Below are 23,445 nucleotides of genomic sequence, written 5' to 3'. Positions count from 1 at the left end.
TGGTTGTCCATAAAGGAAGCTGGTCATCATGTCAACCCAGTAGGATCCTATGGGTTTACCTGGTGGCTTCAAATGAAGCTGGCCAGCAGGTCAACCTCTTAGCTTCTATGGGGTTTACCTGGTCTCCTGAAAGGAAACTGACAATCAGGTCAGCCCCTTTGCATTCTCCAGGTTTTCCTGATGTCCGGAAGCAAGCTGGTCAGCAGGTCAACCCCACTGAAGTCTATTGGTTTAAGAGGTGTCCGAAAAGAAAACTGACCACCAGGTAAACCACATTGGAGCCTTTTGGTTTTCCTGGTGTCTCAAAAGCAAACCAGGTTCCAGGCCAAACGTATGGCACAGCATGGATTTAACTGTTGTACTCAAAGTCACCAGGTCAACCCTGCAGGGTGAGAGAGTATTCTGACTCCGGCCGCGCGGCCACCCCAGCCTAGAAGTGAGGGGCAGGCGCCCTCAGGACTTCCAAACCCACAGACAAAGCCCTGGGGAACCTCTGCCATTGACACTTGCTGGTCACAAGGCTCTTGCTCTTGCTGAAGGAAACCCCCCTGTTATACACACAGCAACGAGGACTCCCTCCATGTGGGCAGAGGCGAGACCCAGCGCTGCAGGGACAAGGTGTCTGTGGACATTCCGGCTGGAGCAAAGAACGTCGGCAGGCGCGACTCTGCCATAGAGGGAGTCATCACCACTTGAGCAAGCTGGATTCTCCGCAACCTCAGATACCCCATAACGCCAGTGGACGTGACCCTGACTCTGTGAGAGACCCCAGACAGAGAGAGATGGGGTGTCTTCCAACTGGGCACCCTGGGGTGAGATTCAGCCTAGCCGTGGTGGGATACACAAGGTAGTAGGTGGAGAAGGGATTGGGGGGAGAGCCAGGCTAAAGGGCTTCTGGGCTTTGATCCCCTCTCGGCACCAGCCAATGCCCCCCAACTCAGGGACTTTTCCCAGCATGCAAGCAGCCCCCATCTTTAAGCCCCCTGCCTGAGCCCTCTATCTTTCAGGACACCTGCCATCCCCTGCCCTAGTTCCTGCAACCCCAATCTCTGCCCTATGGTCTCCAGACACACAACCTGCGCTCTGAGTCACCCCCACCTCTATATTCCCCGCCTTGGACAATCATGCCAATGAAGTGCACACATTTTCCATTTAATTAAAAAAAGACCCCAAAACTTTACTCCGGTTAAGGACCTGAGCTACGCCCGGTATATCTGCTAAGACATCTAGTACCTTTTGCAAAATTTGACCATTGTTTCATGGATTCTTCCTCATGACCAATTTTAAAATCCAGATAGGACTTTTTTTCCCTAGAAAGGTCTTCCCTCAGTCAAGGAAATTTTATTTGAGCAAAGATAAAGGACCTATGGTGTGCAGGAGCTCAGAGAAGAAAGCCTTCTTAGTTGAGCAGAAAGGGATCTAGGAGTTATAGTGGACCAAAAGCTGAATATAAGTCAACAGTGTGATGCTGTTGCAAAAAAGGCCAACATGATTCTGGGATGCATTAACGGGTGTGTTGTGAGCAGGACACGAGAAGTCCTTCTTCCGCTCTACTCTGCACTGTTTAGGCCTCAGTTGGAGTATTGTGTCCAGTTCTGGGCACCCCATTTCAAGAAGAATGTGGAGAAATTGGAGAGGATCCAGAGAAGAGCCACAAGAATGATTAAAGGTCTAGAGAACATGACCTATGAAGGAAGGCTGAAAGAATTGGGTTTGTTTAGTTTAGAAAAGAGAAGATTTAGGGGGGACATGATAGCCGTTTTCAGGTATCTAAAAGGGTATCATACGGAGGAGGAAGAAAACTTGTTCATCTTGGCCTCTGAGGATAGAACAAGAAGAAATGGGCTTAAACTGCAGCAAGGGAGGTTTAGGTTGGATATTAGGAAAAAGTTCCTAACTGTCAGGGTGGTTAAACACTGGAATAAATTGCCCAGGGAGGTTGTGGAATCTCCATCTCTGGAGATATTTAAGAGTAGATTAGATAAATGTCTATCAGTGATGGTCTAGACAGTATTTGGTCCTGCCATGAGGGCAGGGGACTGGACTCGATGACCTCTCGAGGTCCCTTCCAGTTCTAATATTCTATGATTCAATGATTCTATGAGTGCCCTAGCACCTGGCGTTGGGGTCCCCCAATGTCTCTTGTTGACACGGTTCCATCATGGATACATATTTTTATGAATTTCACTAGAGCAGAGACAGAGGATTGTAGTTCTGCTGCATTCCATGGGCCGACGCCACCAAATAGTCTGGAGACTCATTCTCACACTTCCTCTTTGTGTCTCCCTCTGATCTAATGATGCTTGGAGTCTTCATCACAGGAGATGTCAAAGGGCACCCCTCTGCAAACTCTCCTGATGCACGTAACACTCAGCAGAGCAGTCGTAGGTTACAGCTCCCATCCCGTTGAGCAACAGAGTGACATGTATCAAGGTCTCCCCAACCCCGGAGGAGTGTCTGCATCTCAGAGTGATAAATTATGAGGGAAGGCCTTCCCCATGGCTTCACTCAGCAGAGAAGGCCAACAGCTGCGACACCAGAGTTAGGTGTCTTCCTCTAGTCTGGGTTCAGGGGCTGACATCCCAAGAGGGGTATAGCTTAGTACATAAGCCTCTGGCATCTCCCATTGGTGGATAGGGCACCTGACATAGACTTTGAGCAGCTCAGCGATTTCCTGAAGTCTGTGACTCTAGTCCATAGTGTAGATAGGAATCAAGGGCATTACCTCAGAATTCCCCACTCATCTGCACCCTGTGTTTCATTTCACCATTTTCTTTGCTTCTCCTTACTGAATTCTCTTCTCTTGTCTTTCCCTTTGAAAACACAGCCAAGCAAGCCATGGACTTGTTTCTCCAACAGCTTCCTTTTTGTGTTGGAGACCACTTCTGGTTGGACGCTACTGCAGACCTCCAGGAGAATCACGTTGGTCTTGTTCAAAGCAAAATGGCTACACCAGGTGTAAGCCAGTGTCAAATCAGGCTCATTCGGGAGTGGATATGTTCCCTTCACATTGTCCACCCAGAAGAATGCAGGCACACAAAACATTGGTAACATCAGCGTGTAACATTTGCTGGCCAACAGCTGTTCTGCAAAGCACCAATGAAGTTGGTGATTTGAACTAGTTGACGATCATCAATGATTTCAATAATGGCATAGAGAGGACTTTTTGAAGTTTGCAGAAGATATCAAGCTGGGAGGGGTTCCAACTGCTTTGGAGAATAGAGTCATAATTCAAAATGATAAGGACAAACTGGAGAAACCGTCTGTGGTAAATAAGATGAAGTTTAATAAGGGCAAATGCAAAATGCTCCGCTTAGGAAGGAACAATCAGTCTCGCACACACAGAATGGGAAGAGACTGTCTATGAAGGAGTCCTGCAGAAAGGGATCTAGGGGTCAGAGTGGACCACAAGCTATATACGACTGTTGTAAAAAAGCAAACATGGCTCTGCGCTGGAATAACAGGAGTGTTGTGAGCAAGAGACGAGAAGTCATTCTTCTGCTCTGCTCTGCGCTGGTTAGGCCTCAGCTGGAGTACTGTGTCCAGTGCTGGGCACCGCATTTCAAGAAAGTTGTGGAGAAATTGGAAAGTGTCCAGAGAGCAGCAACAAGAATGATGAAAGGTCTAGAGAATGAGATATGAGGGAAGACTGAAAGAATTGGGCTTGTTTAGTTTGGAAAGGAGAAGATTGAGGGGGGACATGAGAGTGGTTTCCAAGTATCTAAAAGGGTGTCACAAGGAGGAGGAGAAAAATTGTTCTGCTTGGCCTCTAAGGACAGCTTATACTGCAGCAAGGGCGGTTGAGATTGCACATTAGGAAAACTTCCTGTCTGTCTGGGTGGGGAAACACTGGAATAAATTGCCCAGGGAGGTTGTGGAATCTCCATCCCTGGAGATATGTAAGAGCAGGTTGGACAGACACCTTTCAGGGATGGTCTAGATAGTGCTTGATCCTGTTGTGAGGGCAGGGGACTGGACTCGATGACCTCTCAAGGGCCCTTCCAGTTCTAGTGTTCTGGGATTCTATGTTCATGCTTATCTGGGAGCCATCAGTCTACATATGTTCTGCAGCACTGGATAGATGCTCCTAGGGGGTGTTTGGTGCTCACCACGATAATTACTCCAGAGTAATTATCACAAACCTTCCCAGTGGAGACTGTACACACTAAGAGGGGACATGTTGTCTTTTGTCCGTAGCCATTGGATCACTGAGCAGACTGTAGCTAGTCCCAAAGAAAGTTGGGATCAAGGGAGGTAGAAGACCAACTTCTCCTTCTCTGTGACTGGCCAGATGCCGGGAGAGGAGTGCAGTTTGCATGCCCATCGCTGCCTGAGAGACTTAACGCTGAAAAGCGTAGGTGCAAAGTGAGTTTGGGGCCCCCACTGCATTTCAGCAGCTGCTGAAGGGGTGTCTCCTTTTTTACAATACCAGTGACACTTTATCCTGGCACTTAGGCATCCGAAGTATCAGGTGCCTAAATCCCTTTCTTAATACACCTTAAGGCTACTCATTTTTGAGGAATACAGGATCTGTCGAAAAATGGTTTATTTTTGACAGATCCACGTCTAGACTGCCAGGGGGGTTTCGAAAAAAAGAGCGGTGGCCATGTTTATGCTAATGAAGCACAGGATATTTAAAACCCTGCTTCATTAGCAATTTCCATGTGCTTGATTTGCATCCCTCTGTTGACAGCCGGCAAGTTTTAGAGGGAGAACGGCTGTTCTTCCAGAGGAAGCTTCCAGTGTAGACATAGCCTAAATGTTCTGACTCACTGAGGTTGCATGCAAGATATTTATTTACACAATAAGCAGATTTTCAGACATATTTAAACACCACATGAGATCTTTTCAGAGGCATCAGGGCAGCTAACGGTCATTGAAGCCACTGAGTTTTCTGATATATGAAAATCACACTTGTTAGCTAATTCTGGCCCAAAGAACCTGGTCCATCTAGTGTGCTTCAACACAGCTCCAAAGATGTTAATACAGTCCAAAGGACACCTAGTATAAATCAAGGCAACTTGTTTGAAGCTGATGCAAATCATTGGTGTTCCATGAAATGAATGGACCTCAGTAGAAATTAATGTCTACAACTATTTGCCATTCTGCCGCTCTATTCTGCACTAGTTAGGCCTCAGCTGGAGTACTGTGTCCAGTTCTGGGCGCCACATTTCAAGAAAGATGTGGAGAAATTGGAAAGGGTACAGAGAAGAGCGACAAGAATGATTAAAGGTCTAGAGAACATGACCTATGAAGCCAGGCTTCATGAACTGGGCTTGTTTAGTTTGGAAAAAAGAAGATTAAGGGGGGACATGATAGCGGTTTTCAAATATCTAAAAGGGTGTCACAAGGAGGAAGGCGAAAATTTGTTCCTCTTGGTTTCTGAGGACAGGACAAGGAGTAATGGGCTTAAAGTGCAGCAGGGGAGGTTTAGATTGGACATTAGGAAAAAATTCCTAACTGTCAGGGTGGTCAAATATTGGAATAAATTGCCAAGGGAGGTGGTGGAATCTCCCTCTCTGGAGATATTTAAGAACAGGTTAGATAGACATCTGTCAGGGATGGTGTAGACGGAGCTTGATCCTGCCTTGAGGGCGGGGGGCTGGACTCGATGACCTCTCGAGGTCCCTTCCAGTCCTATTATTCTATGATTCTATGATTCTATGATTCTATTTACTCCTCCTATAGGACTTATCCAAGAAACAGCAAGCTATGTAAGAATCTTGGGAAGACTCCTATTTCATGGCAAATGGGAAGATTTTCCTGAAGGCCACTTTGACTTCCTTATTGCGCAAGCTGTAGATTAGAGGGTTCAGGATGGGAGTCACTAGGGTGTACATGATGGCCACCATCTTGTTCTTAGCCAGGAAGTCAATGGAGGTGGGTGAGATGTAGGTGTAGATGACGGTGGAGTAGAACAAGATTACCACGAGCAGGTGAGAGGAGCAAGTGGAGAAGGCTTTCTGCTTCCCTTTGGAGCTCCGGATTTTCAGGATGGCGATGATGATGAAGCTATAGGACACGGTGGTCAGCAGAAAGTTCTCTATGGCTATGAAGATGTCCGCCAGGAACACCATGTCTTGGTTGAGGTAGGTGGAGCTGCAGGACAGCACCAGCAGAGATGGGATCTCGCAGAAGAAATGCTGGATGAGGTTGGGCCCACAGAAATCCAGACGCAGCATAAGCAAGGTGTGCATCAATGAATTGCCGATACTGACAGCCCAGACGCCAATGGCTAAAGTGATGCAAACTCTCTTGGTCATGAGGTTGACATAATGCAAGGGGTGGCAGATAGCTACATAGCGGTCGCATGACATGACCGTCAGGAGCATCAGCTCCATTGCCCCAGACATAGAGAAGGCAAAGAGCTGGGCCATGCAGCCCTCGAAGGAGATGGATTTCTTCCCTCGCAGCAGGTTTTCCATCATCTTGGGCAGAACCGAGGAGCTGCACATGATGTCGACCGTGGCCAAGTTAGCGATGAAGAAGTACATAGAGGTGTGGAGAGGCGGGTGGAGGACCACAGCCACAATGATCAGGGAGTTGCCCAAGATGACAGCTGTGTAGAGGCATAGGAACAGGGCAAAGAACAGCCCCCGGTAGTGAGGATGTTCCAAGAGGCCCTGCATGACAAACTCAGTCACCCTGGTGTGGTTACCGGGTTCCATGGCTGGAGAGCTCCTTCTGCAGGAACAGAGAGGAAACCTGGTGTCAGGTATTTTCACCAGAAACTGCAGCAATATGGCCATTGAGCCATCTAGACAGAGCAAAATTGACATAGAGGTAGAGAAAGGGACTTGCAACTTCTACACATTTAATGATAGAATCACAGAATCCTGGATCTGGAAGGGACCTGGAGAGGTCCCTGAGTCTTGTCCCCTGACCTCACGGCAGGACCTAGCACCATCTAGATCATCCCTGATAGATATTTGTCCCACCCACTTTTAAATGTCTCCAGGGATGGAGATTCCACAACCTCCCTCAGCAATTTATTCTGGTGTTTAATAACCCTGACAGGCAGGAAGTTTTTCCTAATATCCAACCTAAACCTCCCTTGCTGCAGTTTAAGCCCATTGCTTCTTGTCCTGTCCTCAGAGGCCAAGGAGAACAATTTTTCTCCCTCCTACTTGTAACATCCTTTTAGATACTTGAAAACCGCTATCATGTTCCCTCTCAGTCTTCTCCTTTCCAAACTAAACAAGACCAATTTTTTCATTCTTCTCTCATAGGTCATGTTTTCTAGACCTTTCATCATTTTTGCTGCTCTTTTCTGCATCTTCTCCAGTTTTACCACCTCTTTCTTGAAATGTGGTGCCCAGAACTGGACACAATACTCCAGCTGAGGCCTGCAATGCAATACATGAACCAACTGAAGAGGATTAAAATATGTTAGCACAAAAATCTGTCTGAATTACTGAATCTCTGTTCTCCCAGCACAGAGAAGGGAAAAATAACTTTCCAGATGTTCTCTGTCAAAGGTGCATGAAAGCTATATGTTTGGTTTACTGCCTGACAGAGGATTTTACCGTTTGACTGGAAAATCAATCCACACTCAATCTGATAAATGACCAAGATTCCAAATTGTAGCCTCATCTCGCGAAATAGACCATTTGTAAAACAGGACACCAACAGAGACTGTAACCTACGCAACATGGATGATAGAAAAATAACAATCATTTGTAGGAAGTAACATATTCATATATTTATAAAGAAGCAAGACGCACAATAAAAGAATTTGGACTCCCTGTAGTAAATCAGTTAAAGCTATGTTGCAGTCAACAGGGTTGAATTCAAGAGCTACGCTGTTATACAAGTTGTGTAAATGGGAGGTGAATCATGTCCTCCAAAAATTAATTTTGAAGATAAGTTACATGGCACTATGTACATTTTGCTTCTTTGGAAATATCATCTACATGATCTGATAAATATGGCTTACTGCGTTACATTTAAGTCTCCCTTCACTGTCTTCTGACTTTCGTCTTCTTTCTTCTCTACCTCTCTGGATTTTCCTCCCACTCCAGGTGCAAGGAACCTGAAATCAGGGGAGTTACTTAACAGTAAATCTGATAAAAATGAGAAAAGATTCACGACGAATAAATGTAACTAGCGGTGAGGTTTTATCAGACTGATTTTCCGTATTTCATAATGTAACAACTTTTTAAGAAAATAAATTGCCACCCTTTGGGTCACATTTGAAATTGGACTGCAAACTTTAAGGGTACAGAGAGTAGGTTGTGAAAGTGTTAGTCCTTACATCAGCATTACTGTACCTCATTTCCATTGCTTTTAGGTTCACACATAATAGCATGCAAGTGAACTCCAAAGTTGTATGTGAATTTCCATCAGAATTACACTGGGCAAATTGAGATCAAAATATGGTCCAAGATTCATCAACATACCTATGAAAATGTGTGTGCTTGCAAAGTACATTTAGCCAAATTACAAAACATGAAATGACAGACATTAAATTTGGCTCAATTTCAAAAGCATATAAAAGAATTAATCACTTGATTCTTATTACATTTTACTGCCTGTTGGTGCCACGTACAATTGCAAAGGTTAAAATATCCACTAGAAGAAATCAGAAGGAATCATTTACAAGCATGAGAAAGCAAGCGAGAAAGAAAGAAAGACACAAGCAAATTAATATTCTCACCTCTCACTCAATCCACCTAGTGAGACCTAGACAAATTGGAGGATTGGACAAAAAGAAATCTGATGAGGTTCAACAAGGACAAGGGCAGAGTCCTGCACTTGGGACGGAAGAATCCAAAACACTGTTACAGGCTGGGGACCGGCAGGCTAAGCAGCAGTTCGGCAGAAAAGGCCCTGGGGATTCCAGTGGATGAGAAGCTGGATATGAGTCAACAGGGCGCCCTTGTAGCCAAGAAAGCTAATGGCATATTAGGGTGCATTAGGAGAAGCATTGCCAGCAGATCCAGAGAAGTGATTATTCCCATTTATTTGGGACTGGGGAGGCTGAATCTGGACTATTGAGTCCAGTTCTGGGCCCCTCACTGTAGAAAGGATGTGGACACATTGGAGAGGGTCCTGCAAAATAAATCAGGGGCTGGAGCACATGACCTACGAGGAGAGGCTGAGGGATTTGGGCTTGCTTCATCTACAGAAGAGAAGAGCGAGGGGGGATTTCAGAGCAGCCTTCAACTCCCCAAAAGGGGGGTCCAAAGAGGCTGGAGAGAGGCTGTTCTCAGTGGGGGCAAGTGGCAGAAGGAGGAGCAACAGTCTCAAGTTACAATGGGGGAGGTCTAGGCTGGATATTAGGAAAAACTCTAGGAGGGTGGGGAAGCCCTGGGATGGGTTCTCTAGGGAGGGGGTGGAATCTCCGTCCCTAGAGGTTTTAAGCCCTGGCTTGTCAAATTCCTGTTTGGGATGATTGAGTTGGGGTTGGTCCTGCTTTGGGCAGGGGACTGGTCTCAATGACTCCGGAGGTCTCTTCCAGCCCTAGGATTCTATGATTCTACACTGAACTATATGTCGATTTAAACACAGTCTCTGGCAGAGATATGAGTTCTTGAAGATGTTCACTCTTTATAGCTAGTAACCTTCTGCAGGGAGGTCCTGTATCCCTTGTGAAAGTGGAGGAAAGTTCACTTTCAAACAAGGCCTCAAAGGAGAAGAAGGCAACAGGTAAATCGGTACCAAAAAACCCACCAACCTTCTCCATCAGTGACCCTTACTCCATATTGAATCATCTGAACCAGCTCTCCCCACTGGAGTGTCTCCTCTGCCGTCAGCAATGCAATTTATTGGCCTCGTATCTGGGCACCTTGGTGTGAGTTTCCCTGTAGACACAGAACCAGGGTCCTAGAACTGTGTTGTGAGCACAATATATCCTAGAACTGGAAGGGACCTCGAGAGGTCATCGAGTCCAGTCCCCTGCACTCCTGGCAGGACCAAACACCATCTAGATCATCCCTGACAGGTGTCTGTCCAAACTGCTCTTAAATAACTCCAGGGATGGAGATTCCACAACCTCCCTAGGCAATTTATTCCAGTGTTTGACCACCCTGACAGGCAGGAAGTTTTTTTCCTAATTTCCCACCCAAACTTTCAGTGCTGTAATTTAAGACCATTGGACATATAACATGATGTGGTGGCTGAAAATGGATGCTGGACAAATTCTAACTGAAAATCGGGCGAAAATATTTAATGATAACAGTAGTTACACACTGATACAACTTACCAAGAACTGTGCTGGAAATGCACCCAGCCAGCAGGCCCTGCCCAATTAAGAGCCCATCCTGCAGGGATGGACCAATTAGATAGATAGATAGATAGATAGATAGATAGATAGATAGATAGATAGATAGATAGATAGATAGATAGATAGATAGATAGAGACAGCGACAGCGACAGCGGAGGGTATGAGGACTCTGTTGGCATGAGGCAGTGAATGGAGACCTCTTTAACTTTTATTTTGTGGGTCAGGTGTAGGGCAAGTCCTTCTCCGGACAGGATAGGTTCTGACAAAACCTGGCCAGCAGCTCTGGTCTTCTTGAAGATCCCAGGCTACGTCTATGTAAAGGCCCTTGGTGGGTAAAAAACAAGTTAGGAACTATTTAGAAAAGCTAAACGTACACAATTCCATGGGTCCGAACTTCATGCATCCAAGGATACTGAGGGAGTTGGCAAATGTCACTGAGGAGCCTTTGGACATTATCTTTGAAAAGTTGTGGAGATCGGGAGAAATCCCGGATGATTGGGAAAAGGCAACTGTAGTGCCCATCTTCAAAAAGGGAAAGAAGGACGATCCAGGGAACTATAAGCTGGTCAATCTTACCTCGGTCCCTGGAAAAATCATGGAAGGGATCCTTAAGGAATCCATTTTGAGGCACTTGAAAAAGAGGAAAGTGATTAGTCAGCATGCATTCACAAAGGGAAAGTCGTGCCTGACCAATCTGATTAGCTTCTATGATGAGGTAACTGGATTTGTGGACGTGGAAAAGTCAGTGGATGTGGACCTTGACTTTAGTAAGGCGTTTCATACTTTCTCCCACAATATTCTTGGCAGCAAGTTAAGGGAATGTGGATTGGATAAATGGACGGTAAGATGGATAGAAAGCTGGCTAGAAGACCTGGCCCAGCGGGTAGTGATCAACGGCTCGATGTCAGGATGGTGGTCGGTTTCTAGCAGAGTGCCCCAAGGTTCGATTCTAGGACCGGTTTTGTTCAATATCTTTATTAATGACCTGGATGAGGGGATGGATTGCACCTTCAGCAAGTTTGCGGATGACACTAAGCTGGGGGGAGAGGTAGATACGCTGGAGGGCAGAGATAGGGTCCAGAGTGACTAAGACAAATTGGAGAATTGGGCCACAAGAAATCTGATGAGGTTCAACAAGGACAAGTGCAGAGTCCTGCACTTGGGATGGAAGAATCCCAAGCATTGTTATAGACTGGGGACCAACCAGTTAAGTAGTAGTTCTGCAGAAAATGTCCTGGGGGTTACAGTGGATGAGAAGCTGGAGATAAGTAAGGCAGGGCGCCCTTGTAGCCAAGAAGGCGAATGGCATATTAAGGTACATTAGGAGGAGCATTGCCAGCAGATCCAGAGAAGTGATTATTCCCCTTTATTTGGCTCTGCTGAGGCCACATCTGGAGTATTGTGTCCAGTTCTGGACCCCCCACTACAAAAAGGATGTGGACGCATTGGAGAGGGTCCAGCGGAGGGCAACCAAAATGATTAGGGGGCTGGAGCATATGACTTATGAGGAGAGGCTGAGGGACTTGGGTCTGTTTAGTCTTCAGAAGAGAAGAGTGAAGGGGGATTTGACAGCAGCCTTCAACTTCCTGAAGGGAGGTTCCAAAGAGGCTAGAGAGAGGCTGTTCTAAGTAGTGACGGATGGCAGAACAAGGAGCAATGGTCTCAAGTTGTGGTGGGAGAGGTCCAGGTTGGATATTAGGAAAAACTATTTCACTAGGAGGGTGGTGAAGCACTGGGATGGGTTCCCTAGGGAGTAGTGGAGTCTCCATCCCTAGAGGTGTTTAAGTCTTGGCTTGACAAAGCCCTGGCCAGATTGATTTAGTTGGGATTGGTCCTGCCTAGAGCAGGGGGCTGGACTTGATGGCTCCTGAGGTCTCTTCCAGCTCTATGATTCTATGATTCTAAGGGAAGGAAGACCAGCTGCATAAATTCAGCAATGATTTTGTCCCTAACTCAAATGTTATTTACTCGTTAGTCTGGCATGTTTTCATTGTGTTTCCAATTATGAGGCCTGATATTCCTCGGTTATCGTCACCCGCATGGGGATGGCAAATGCTCCGGCCAGCTCCGGGGTTCATGAGCACAATGACAACCTGTTAGCACTGGCTAGCTAAGCACCAAGACTGAGTTCCACAATGGTACTAAGGAGGCAAGTATGCTAAGGGGGCAAGTAATACCAATATCGCAGGATATTCAAAGGTACCTTTCATGTCTAAGCTTTGGTTTGGCGCCGGTCAGGCCCTAGGGTGCTGGATTAGAAAAGTTCAACCTGTACATTAAAGCACACTAGGGAACTTCTAGTGCAGGGTGCATCAGGAACGATCTTTTAGGGTATGTCTACACTACAAAGTTAATTTGAAATAACAGCCGTTATTTCGAGTTAACTTTAAAAGCATCTACACAGGCAAACCGCTATTTCAAAATAAATTCAAAATAGTGGCGCACTTATTTAGAATTTGGTAAACCTCATTCTACGAGAAGTAACACCAAATTCGAAATAGCTATTTCAAATAAAGTTAATTCAAAATAGTGCTGGAGTGTAGACATACCCTTATAGGTAATTAAGTAACTACAGGGTATCTTTAGACATCTGAATGACATTAAACATTTGGTACTTTGTACTTCTGTATCTTACACCACTTATTACACTGATTAATCACAGAATTCCAGGATGGGTAGAGACCTCAGGAGTCATCAAGTCCAACCCCCTATCCAAGGCAGGACAACCCCAACTCAATCATCCCAGCCAGGGCTTGGTCAAGCCAGGACTGAAACACCGCTAGGGATGAAGATTTCACCCCCTCCCTAGGGAACCCATCCCAGTGCTTCCCCACACTCCTAGGGAAATCGTTTTTCCTAATATCCAACCTAGACCTCCCTCGCCCCACAACTTGAGACCATTGCTCCTCGTTCTGCCACCTGCCCCCACTGAGAACAGCCTCTCTCCATCCTCTGTGGAACCCCCCCTTGAGGGAGTTGCAGGCTGCTCGCAAATCCCCCCTCACCCTTTCTTCTGCAGGATTAAATTTTGATGCAGTTTCCTAACTCTCAACAGGCACTAAGGGCAAGAATTGGAAAGGTGTTTGGGCACCTAATGGGACTCTCAAATGCACATGGACACCTAACGCTCACTGCCATGGGTGGAGGTTAGCTCCCAGGTGCTCTGTGAAAATAGCAACGGGCGTCTCTCAGTCAGACCTTTTGTGATTTCCAAGTAACTTAAACAAGTGCACACTGGTCAATCTGCAGGAGAACGGAGACACGGGATCAAGGCTCCCTAATGGCCCCTGCTTGTCTGTAGCAGAGGACAGCACCCGTACCAAGCCAGGGGCTGGCACATTCTAGAAAAGCCCATGAAAGTCTGTGGAGACCCATTCTCCAGGGTCACTTTTGAGGAATATAAATTGGGGTTATTTGTGAGACCTGCCGAGTTGCCGTCTGTAAACAAAGCAGGTAAGGGGAAAGGCACCGGCAGGGTAATGAAATGAAAATAGAACGAGATGCTAATCAGCACAGAAATCGGTGTAAGATGCAGGAGGAGGTTTATGGAAACTTTAAATGTTTGATGTGTAAGTGGAGGAGAAAGACGGCTCCCTCTTTTGCGGTGATTTTTCCCCCTCAGAATCCAGGAGTGCTACTTTACTTTCTAATGAGAGACTACAGAGTATGAGGGAGGGGTCTGGCTAGTTCTCTCAACAAAAGCTAAAAAGCAAAGTCCTCCAAAGCATGTGTATGTGTGCATGAAAGAGAGAGAGAGAGAGAGAGAGAGACTACCCAAGAAATATTACCAAAACCTCCTGTATTTACCATACATGTTTGAGAGAGATTGTGGGTCTGTGTATTTGTGTGAGTGTCTGTCTTTGTGTGTTTGTCCAAGAACTCTTCCCAAATGATAAGAGCTAGGGCCACACAATTCGGTAGGCAGCTTCCTTTGATCATAACGTAGAGTGGTGTAGGAGGTGGATGGTGCCTGGAAAATGGGACGTACCCGGAATGGGATCACTTCTCAGAAAACCAAAAATGGAAAAGAGACACAATCACTAGGCAGGTGAATGGGGCTGGTTGTGGGTGAGCCCCACTCCTGTCTGGGACTGCGCCAGCCCCACTTCTCCCCCACCAAGCACTGTTTAGGGACCTGCATGGAGCACTGAAGATCCCTCCTTCCAATTCTTTTAGGAACATTGCCCGCTGCTCCCCTGCTTGAGGGATGAAGGGAAAGTGCCCCGTTTGCTGCATCCTCACTCTGGCTGAGGAACGCAGGGGGCAGATAAACCTGGACCTGCCCCAGGTGGGGGACATGCACCCCTCCCTCGGCTGTGTCCGTTGAAGCTGCAGCAGCCATGAAGAGACACGTCTCACCTGGTCCTACGCTGCTACAGTGAGAGAGGGCTGGGGTTGTCCTGTCCCTGGGGGAGCCTGCACCCTCTTAGAATAATAGAATCAGAGAATAATAGGACTGGAAGGGACCTCGAGAGGTCATCGAGTCCAGCCCCCCACCCTCAAGGCAGGACCAAGCTCCGTCTACACCATCCCTGACAGATGTCTATCTAACCTGTTCTTAAATATCTCCAGAGAGGGAGATTCCACCACCTCCCTTGGCAATTTATTCCAATATTTGACCACCCTGACAGTTAGGAATTTTTTCCTAATGTCCAATCTAAACCTCCCCTGCTGCACTTTAAGCCCATTACTCCTTGTCCTGTCTTCCCCTGCCCCACCCCAGAACAATGATTGAAATGAACCAAGGACACTTCCATTCTATGTTCCAACCCACCCGCCCCAAACGAGTGGAGTGAAGGACCCGAGGGAGGCCAGGTGAATCTGTGCGTTAACAAACATGGTCACCACGTTCGGGAGTGATCCCACCTGGGGGAAGGAAAGCATGTCGGTCACATACATCCATGTCTTTCCCCCCTCCTGCGCGTGCTGCCTTTATCTCGTCCCTTCTCAACTCCTGTGTGCATAAGAGACCCCTACCACAGGGGTGCGGCTCTTGCTGCAGCTGCAAGTTGTTGAGTCAATGAGACAGAAAACTAAAAGTGGGCGGGTCCTTTCCCTCAGACATGGGCTGTTTTCAAAACCCCAAAGACCCCTTGATGCCCACCCCTCGCTCAAATTCAGGAGAATTTGTTCATCTCACTACTAGAGTGTCCAGTGAATTGCGTCTCCACTGAGAGGTTCAGAAGCATGTAGGCAACTACAAATCCTTTCTCCCAATCCATGTAGCTGCTGTGAAACATCTCTCTGAGCACCTGAATGCCTTTATGTATCCGGCCCATGTGGTAGCGTTGGCTCTCTCAGCTGTGGCCTGCTCCGGTAGATGGGAATTAAGAAGTTGCTGATTGTCCTACCTCTGTCACTAACTTGCTGTGTGAAATTCACACAATTCCATGCCTCAGTTTCCCTGTCTGTCAATAAAGGAACTAACGCTGCTCATCTTCCTTAAGCACGTCGCTGGGGTGGTGCAGCTGAGAGAGATCCGTGCGCTTCTCCCAAGCCTGCCAGGAGGAATGAAGAGACCGTCGTGGAATTCCCCTGTCTTTGGGTTAGGCCTTCGGTAAGCATGGAACTTGGGTCATTAGAAGGCCAGAGCGTCTCGTCTCTGTACTGGATTTTGTTCCGGTCTTCTGATATATCCCCTGGCTGGATCCTTTTCCCCTAATTTCTCCTCATTTAACAGACAAGTGATAACGGCTTAGATCATAAGAACCTAAGAACATAAGAACGGCCAAACTGGGTCAGATCAAAAGTCCATCCAGCCCAGTAATTTGTCTACCAACAGTGGCCAATGCCAGGTGTCCCAGAGGGAGTGAAACGAACAGGTAATGATCGAGCAATCTCCCTTTTGCCAGCCCATCTCCTCCCTCTGACAAACAGAGCCTGCAGACACCATTCCTTACCCACACTGGCTAATAGCCATTTAAGGAGTCCGAAGGGGTGCTGGGCCCTTCCAAAAAGCACTAAAGTCCTTAATACCAGGGAGAACTTTCCAACCCATCAGAGAACAAAATAGCGCAGGAGTGGACAGCGACTGGGAGATGGAAAGAGGTGACCAAGTGAAAGGCCTTATGAGCTTTGACACATTGGGCTCCCTTGGAATAAAGAGAAGTGTCAGGAGGGGTTTTCAAACGAGTCGATGGCAATCAAACATCTACCAAAGATTGAATGACACTGGCAGTTGGGTTTTATCACCTCCAGACTCCTTTCAAAATCCCAGTTAAAAGGGAGAATGAATCATTTCTCTGCCTGGGTAAACTCTTAGTTTCACAACTCAGCTAAGCGAGTGGCATCACCCATCCCTGCAAAACCAGGGGCATTCGCTCTGGCTTATCATTTCTCAGTTTGTAAAGCAGGGAGAACGAAAGAATCATAGAACACTAGGACTGGAAGCGAACTCGAGCGGGCAACCAGTCCACGGCAGGACCAAGCACCGGCTAGACCGTCCGTGACAGGTGTCTGTGTGTCCAACCTGCCCTTAAATGGTGATGGAGATTCTACAGCCTCTCTAGGCAATTTAATCCAGTGTTTAACCACCAGGACAGCTCTGGGTCTCTTTTTAAAAAGACTTTGAGAGCTGCTGCTGACAAACATTAGGGAAAAGCCTGGCAGTATAATTAATGAACAAGTCAGCTCTGTCGGACGCATCAATCCGTATGAAACTCCTTTCCAGTCACACTTATACATTCTGAAATCTGCAATAGCCTTCACAGAGATTTATTATTGTTATTGATACTTTGGATGAGCAAGAGCACTAATGTAATACTGACATTCCTTTGTTATTTATTTCATAGGGACACAAAATTAGAGGCTGGGTTAGATTGTCAGACAAATGCTGGTAGACCCTAAAATGCCAAAACCAAAAAGCTCTACAAGGTGTTATTACACCGATCGTAATTTTTGAGAAGAGCCCCACGAATGTGTTAAGGATTAGACTGTCCACCTGGTAGTGACAGACTGAAGGAGCCCAGTCTAGTTAGCTTAATGAAAAGGAGGTGTAGGTGGGAATTAACCACAACATGTAAAGTTGTTCACGGGGAATCAGTCCTGCACAGAAAAGTATAGCACAAAACTGTGAATGGAAGTTTCAGCCAGGCAAAACCAGGCTGGGACATTAAAGAAAAATTGGGAATAATTAACTTTTGTAGCCATTTACTAACCATAATGGTGCATTCTCCAACCGTGAGAATTTTAAAAACAAGATAATGTTTAAAAAACTCTACCTTCTCTAGACATTGTTTGGAGAAGTTCTCTTCCCTGTGCTACAAAGAAGGTGAGATGAGATAACGATATTGGCTCCCCATGCCTCAATACCTTGAAAATCTGGCTGTTGGTGACTTGGGAAGGCCAATATTCAAAAGAGTTTTGATGTTTCAGTGCCAGATTTTCAAAGGTATTTCATGGGCAAAAGGTTTAGAGGGACGATTGCTTGGACTTTCAAAAGTCTCACCCTCTGAAGCATTTTTGTAAATCTCCAACTGCACTACAAAAAACACTTTAGAAACTCTTCAGAGTCCAGATCAACTAAGCTGATTTTGTATTCGGACTTAGACCTCTAAATCATTTCCACACCTTTGCAAAAGTCCTGTCCAACAACCTATAGAACAAAACTGCCTCTGAATTACGTCTCCTTTCTCTTGGCAGATGGAGCTCGCGTATGGAGTAGAGAAGGGAAACTTCTCCAATGGACAGGAGTTTATCCTCCTGGGATTCCCGGGAAATCAATATGTCCAGATCTCTCTTTCTGTGGTGTTTACCACAACGTATGTCCTGACAATCGCAGGAAACTTTGCCATAATAGCTCTAGTCATGGTCCATCCTCACCTCCAAATGCCCATGTACTTTTTCCTTTCCAACCTCGCCTTCCTGGAGATCTGGTACACCACAGCCTGTATCCCTAAAGCAATTACCATTTTCCTAGGGAACAGCAGAACCATCCCCTATGTTAGCTGCATCCTGCAGATGTACTTCATTTTCTCTCTGGGCTGCACGGAATTTTTCCTCTTGACTGCCATGGCCTATGATCGCTATCTGGCCATTTGCTACCCGTTGCGCTATAGCACCATGATGAGCAGTACCAAGTCTGCTCAGCTGGTCCTGGGCTCATGGGTCGCTGGTTTTGTGATTATATCTTACCCAACTTCACTGATGGCCAAGATGTCCTTCTGTGGCTCTAACGTCATCGACCATTTCTTCTGTAGCCCCGATTCCTTGGTTATTCTCTCCTGCTCAGACACCTCTGAGTATCAATTGGCAACTCTCACCCTAGCGATCATCGTTATCCTGGGGTCGTTTTTGTTAACCATGGTCTCCTACATTTGCATCATCTCCACCATCGTGAGGATCCCGTCAGCGCAAGGCCGGCAAAAGGCCTTTTCCACATGCTCTGCTCATCTCATTGTTGTGATTATGTGGTACGGCTCTGATATTTTCCTATATGTCAGGTATTCCACAGAGAACTCTATGGAGATCAACAAGATTGTCAACACTTTGGGCATTATTGTAACTCCCCTGTTAAACCCTTTCATCTACACTCTGAGAAATAAAGAGGTGAAGAAGGCTTTCTGGAAGGTATTCGGTGGGACATGAAGTTAGCTTTGAATTACTTACATCTTACTGGCTTGATTATCAACTTATTTTCCTGTTTGCACTGGACAGGGACAAGACTAGACAAAATGGCGCCACCAACAGAAGCATCTTTGATGTCCCTTCTCTATTTGTTAAACTTTTGAACAGCTTTTTTTTTAGCCGGCAACTTTTTAATTTCATTTGGTGACCCCTATTTCCTGTATTATGGGAACTTTTCCTAATTCACCTTTTCCACAGTAGTCATGATTTTATAGACTTCTATCATATCCTTCCTTAGCCTCCTCTTTTCTAAGTTTTTTAATTTCTTTTCATATGCAATCTCTTCAAAACCCCTAATCATTTTTCTTGCTCTTCTCTAAACCTTTTCCCATGCCAATATATCTTTTTTTTAATGAGGCAAGCACCACTTATCCAGTATTCAAGATGTGGTTGTACCATGGTTTATATTAACAGTAGAAACCTGCTGGAAGATTATAACTAGGGAATAACAAGTGGGGTTCGACAGGTTTCTGTTTTGGGACTGGTTCAGTTCATCAACGATTTACATATCAGCATAGAAAGGATGCTTATTATGTTTACAGATGATACCAAGCTGGGAGGGGTTGCAAGTGCTTTGGAGAGTAGGATCATAATTCAAATTGATCTGGACAAACTGGAGAAATGATCTGAGATCTATAGGATGAAGTTTAATAAGGGCAAATGCAGAGTGCTCCACTTAGGAGGGAATAGTCCATTTTACACACACACATAGAATGGGAAGCGACTGTCTAGAAAGGAGTCATAGAGAAAAGAATCTAGGGGACATGATTTCGAGCTTCATTGGCAGGAATGTTGTGAGCAAAACGTGAGAAGACATTCTTCCGCCTTGCTCTGCACTGATTAGGCCTCAATTGCAGTAGTGTATCCAGTTCTCGGCACCACATTTCGGGAAAGATGTGGAGAAATTGGAGAGGATACAGAGAAGTGCAAGAAGAATGAATAAAGCTCTAGAGAACATGACCTATGAGGAAAGACTGAAAGAATTGGGCTTGTTTAGATTCGAAAGAGAAGACCGAGAGTGGACATGATAGCGGTTTTGAGGTATCTAAAAGGGTATCACAAAGAGGAGGGAGAAAAATGGAAGATGAAGAAGATGATGACAAAAGAAGAAGAAATACGATGACAAAAAAAGATGAAGAAAAATATGAAGGAAAAGACAAAGATGAAAGAAGAAAGAAGATGAATATGAATGAAGACAGATGACAAAGACAAAAAAAGAAAGTAGACCATGACAAAAGAAAGAAGAAAGAAGACTATGGCCAACTGTTTTCCAGGGCCACAGTAGGAGGGTCAAGAAGGAATGGGCTATTCTCATTACGGAGGTATGGGGTGGGGAAAGTGAAGTAACACACCAAAGAGCTGGGTTGAACTAATAGCCATTCTTTTCACAACAGCTTCTATTGCTCTAACTTATTTGAAAACACCAGGCTCCCATAAGTTTCTATCACTCATAAGGCATAGATGGGAGTAGTGTCTTGGTGTCTAGACCGTTTTACCCAGAAGATCAGCCTGACTCCACAGAGTCTGTTACATACCCTAGGTCAGACCCAAGGTCCATTTGCAGGGAGAGATTTTGGCAAATCCAGTAATGTGCCTGAACCACTACTGCTTCCTGCTTAAACGTTAGCAACCAAGCTAACTAGCCCAAAATAGGCCTACACAGTTTGACCAAGTCAGGAAGGGGGGAAGAAAGGGAGTTTGGGTGCTAAAGAGAGGGCAGCTTGACCCCACATCCTTCCTGAGGCCCAAATCTCTATAGAAATTGCTCAACTATATATATAGAAAAACAGGAAGTTCGTCTAGATGCCCTAAGACGTATATCTATCAGGGCCCTCAAGCATTAGGTCTGAAAAAGAAAAAAACGCATCTGGTGAAAGTAATATCAGAAGAAAACCTCTTGCCTAATCTTTAGAAAGTGCTTGCCTTACAAGTGTTTTAGTGACATGTTATTGTAATACTAATGGATAAATAGGGAAGGAAAGTTTGAGTCAGGGGGACAATTTGGGGGAACACTTGGAGGGATTCCTTGAGGACTCTTCATATCTGGACACATCTCCGTCTCCACCGGCAGACGGAAGACTGGCCATCGGAAGCCTGCCCGCTGTCACTCGAGAGCCATACTCAACTTTGATAACTATTGAGGGTGGGGGTGTTTTACTAACCTGATGAGCACGTGTGTAAGTGCGTGAGACTAAGTAAAGTTTAGCTTTAATTGACAGCACTCTTGTGTTGTCATGTTGTCCTGTTTGTACAATCCGTCTGTCGGTCGGATGACAGTGTCTCCCCTGAATAATTTCCTGACACCATCTCAGAAAGTTACAGAGAAGTTTGGGTTGAAAGAACCCCAGGTAACATAGGGAGGTGTGGAGTTTTCTCAGCTAAAAATATGCTAATGAGGGATTCATTTGCATGAGTCATGATCTCATTTGCATATTTTCTGCCCATCTGGCAGCAAAAGGTGGTTTTGCACAATATCACCGAGCAAAAACAGATTGGCAGAAAATATGCAAATGAGTTACTCATTAGCATATTTTCCTGAGAAAACTCATAGTGTAGATGTTTACCTGATGCGCTGAAATGAAACCGGCCATCTGGTCAAACATTTTGGAATTTACGGGTTTACCTGCTGTCCTGAAAAGGAAATTGGCCATCAGGCCAACCCCTTTAGACTTTATGGCTACGTCTACACTGGCATGATTTTGCGCAAATACTTTTAACGCAAGAGTTTTTGCGTTAAAGCGTTTGCACAAGAGAGTGTCTACACTGGCATGTGCTTTTGAGCAAAAGCATCTGTGCCAGTGTAGATGCTCTCTTGTGCTAGAAACCTCTGATGGCCATGTTAGCCATTGGGCATTCTTGCGCAAGAAACTGATGTTGCCTGTCTACACTGGCCTCTTCCGCAAGACCAGTTGCACAAGAGGGCTTATCCCTGAGCGTCTCAGTATTTGTGCAAGAAGCACTGAATTTATACATAAGAACGTCAGTGTTCTTGCGCAAGTACTTGCAGCCAGTGTAGACAGGTGGCAAGATTTTGCGCAAAAGCAAACGCTTTTGCACAAAATCATGCCTACGTAGACATAGAGTATGGGTTTACCTGGTATTCTGAAACCAAGTGGATCACCAGGTCAACCCTTTGGAATTCTTGGGTCAGTCTCTAGGATTCAAGGTGGGGGACAGAGGTAGAGTTGGTGACCTGAAAGAAAAATGGACACCGGGTCAACCCCATTCAACACTACTGATTTCATCGTTTTTGTTGCTCCTCTCTGGACCTTCTCCAATTTCTCCCCAACTTCCTTGAAATGTGCTGCCCAAAACTGGATACAATACTCCAACTGAGGCCTAACCAGTGCAGAGTAGAGCGGAAGAAGGACTCCTCGTGTCTTGCTCACAACTCCCCTTTTAATGCCTCCCAGCATCATGTTTGCTTTTTTTGCAACAGTGTCACACTGCTGACTCGTATTCAGCTTGTGGTCCACTCTGACCCCAGGTCCCTTTCTGCAGGATTCTTCCTAGAGAGTCACTTCCCATTTTTGTGTGTGTGACACGGATTGTTCCTTCCTAAGTGGAGCACTTTACATTTGTCCTTAGTGAACACCATCCCATTTCCCTCTGACCGTTTCTGCAGTTTGTCCAGATCAATTTGAATTTTAACCCTATCCTCCCACCTTGGGACCATCTGCAAACTTAATAAGTGTCTCCTCTATGCCAATATCTAAACCACTGCTGGAGATATGGAACAGAGCCGGCCCCAAACAGACCCCTGCGGAACCCCACTTGTTCTGCCCTTTCAGCAGACCATGAACCATTAATAACTACTCTCGGAGAACAGCAGGGTTGTTGGACGTGGGGCAGGGCCTACAGAGCAGGGGCTGTGGGGCAGGGTGGAAGGGCAATAGTAGAGTGATGTGCATAGGAAGCTAGAAATGGAAGGGTAGTGGGTGACTGTGGGGACTGGTGGTTACTGGCAGGACTGGTGGCCTGTGTGTGCTTGTGTGTTGCTGATCCCAGGACTGAGGAAGCAGGGGGTAGGAGGATGTAGGGTCAGAGGGTGGACAGACGCAGCACAGGGGGTCATAAGCAGCCCAGCAAAGCCTGTAACAACCCAGGCAAGTTGGCTGATCTGGTACTGAGGCCTGCGCGCCGGGCGCTGCCTCTCTCCCTACAGCTGGGCCAGGCTGCCTGGCGGACCCAGGGGGACCCTCCGGTGTGTTTACAATTCGGTTTCCCACAATCCACGCCCCTCACTAGGCTGGGCCGTGGGGGAGTGAAGGGTCTCAAAGGGCCTCTTAGGCCTGACCTCGTCACTGCCCACAGCCCGGGCGACTGGCCACAGAAACCAACCGGCCCCTTCCCCGGCCTAACTCCGCTCAGCGCCTCCAACTCTCCTCTCTGATCAGCCTCCCTAGGCCTGCCCCCCGCATCGCCCAGCAACACTAACGGCTAACGACCTCCCACAGGACCCACTTAAACAACCAGCAACTTTGCTTCTGCCGCCGGCCCTTAATTGAGGGCGAGGTTTGTCGGCTCCCCGGCCGGCGCGGCGCTGCTCAGCGCTCTGGCTAAGGCAGGAGGAGGTGTAATGAGCCAGGAGTCTT

General features: G+C 46.3%; 2 protein-coding genes across 2 annotated transcripts; one reads left to right on the top strand and one right to left on the bottom strand.

Moving 5' to 3' along the window:
- Positions 1–5,735: 5,735 nt before the first annotated feature.
- Positions 5,736–6,668, bottom strand: LOC102448140 (olfactory receptor 13A1-like). Its single transcript, XM_006135721.3, has one exon. It carries the CDS (start codon positions 6,666–6,668, stop codon positions 5,736–5,738), a length of 933 nt encoding a protein of 310 aa, XP_006135783.3.
- Positions 6,669–17,866: 11,198 nt separating this feature from the next.
- LOC102447886 (olfactory receptor 6F1-like) lies at positions 17,867–18,811 on the top strand. The gene has a single exon (XM_006135720.3). It carries the CDS (start codon positions 17,867–17,869, stop codon positions 18,809–18,811), a length of 945 nt encoding a protein of 314 aa, XP_006135782.3.
- The last annotated feature ends 4,634 nt before the right edge of the window (positions 18,812–23,445 follow it).

The sequence above is a fragment of the Pelodiscus sinensis genome, chromosome 30 (assembly GCF_052426305.1).
Source record: "Pelodiscus sinensis isolate ZL-2025 chromosome 30, ASM5242630v1, whole genome shotgun sequence".
NCBI lineage: Eukaryota > Metazoa > Chordata > Testudines > Trionychidae > Pelodiscus > Pelodiscus sinensis.
The sequence above is the reverse complement of the archived record's forward strand: the minus strand, read 5'-3'. Positions and strand labels throughout refer to the sequence as shown.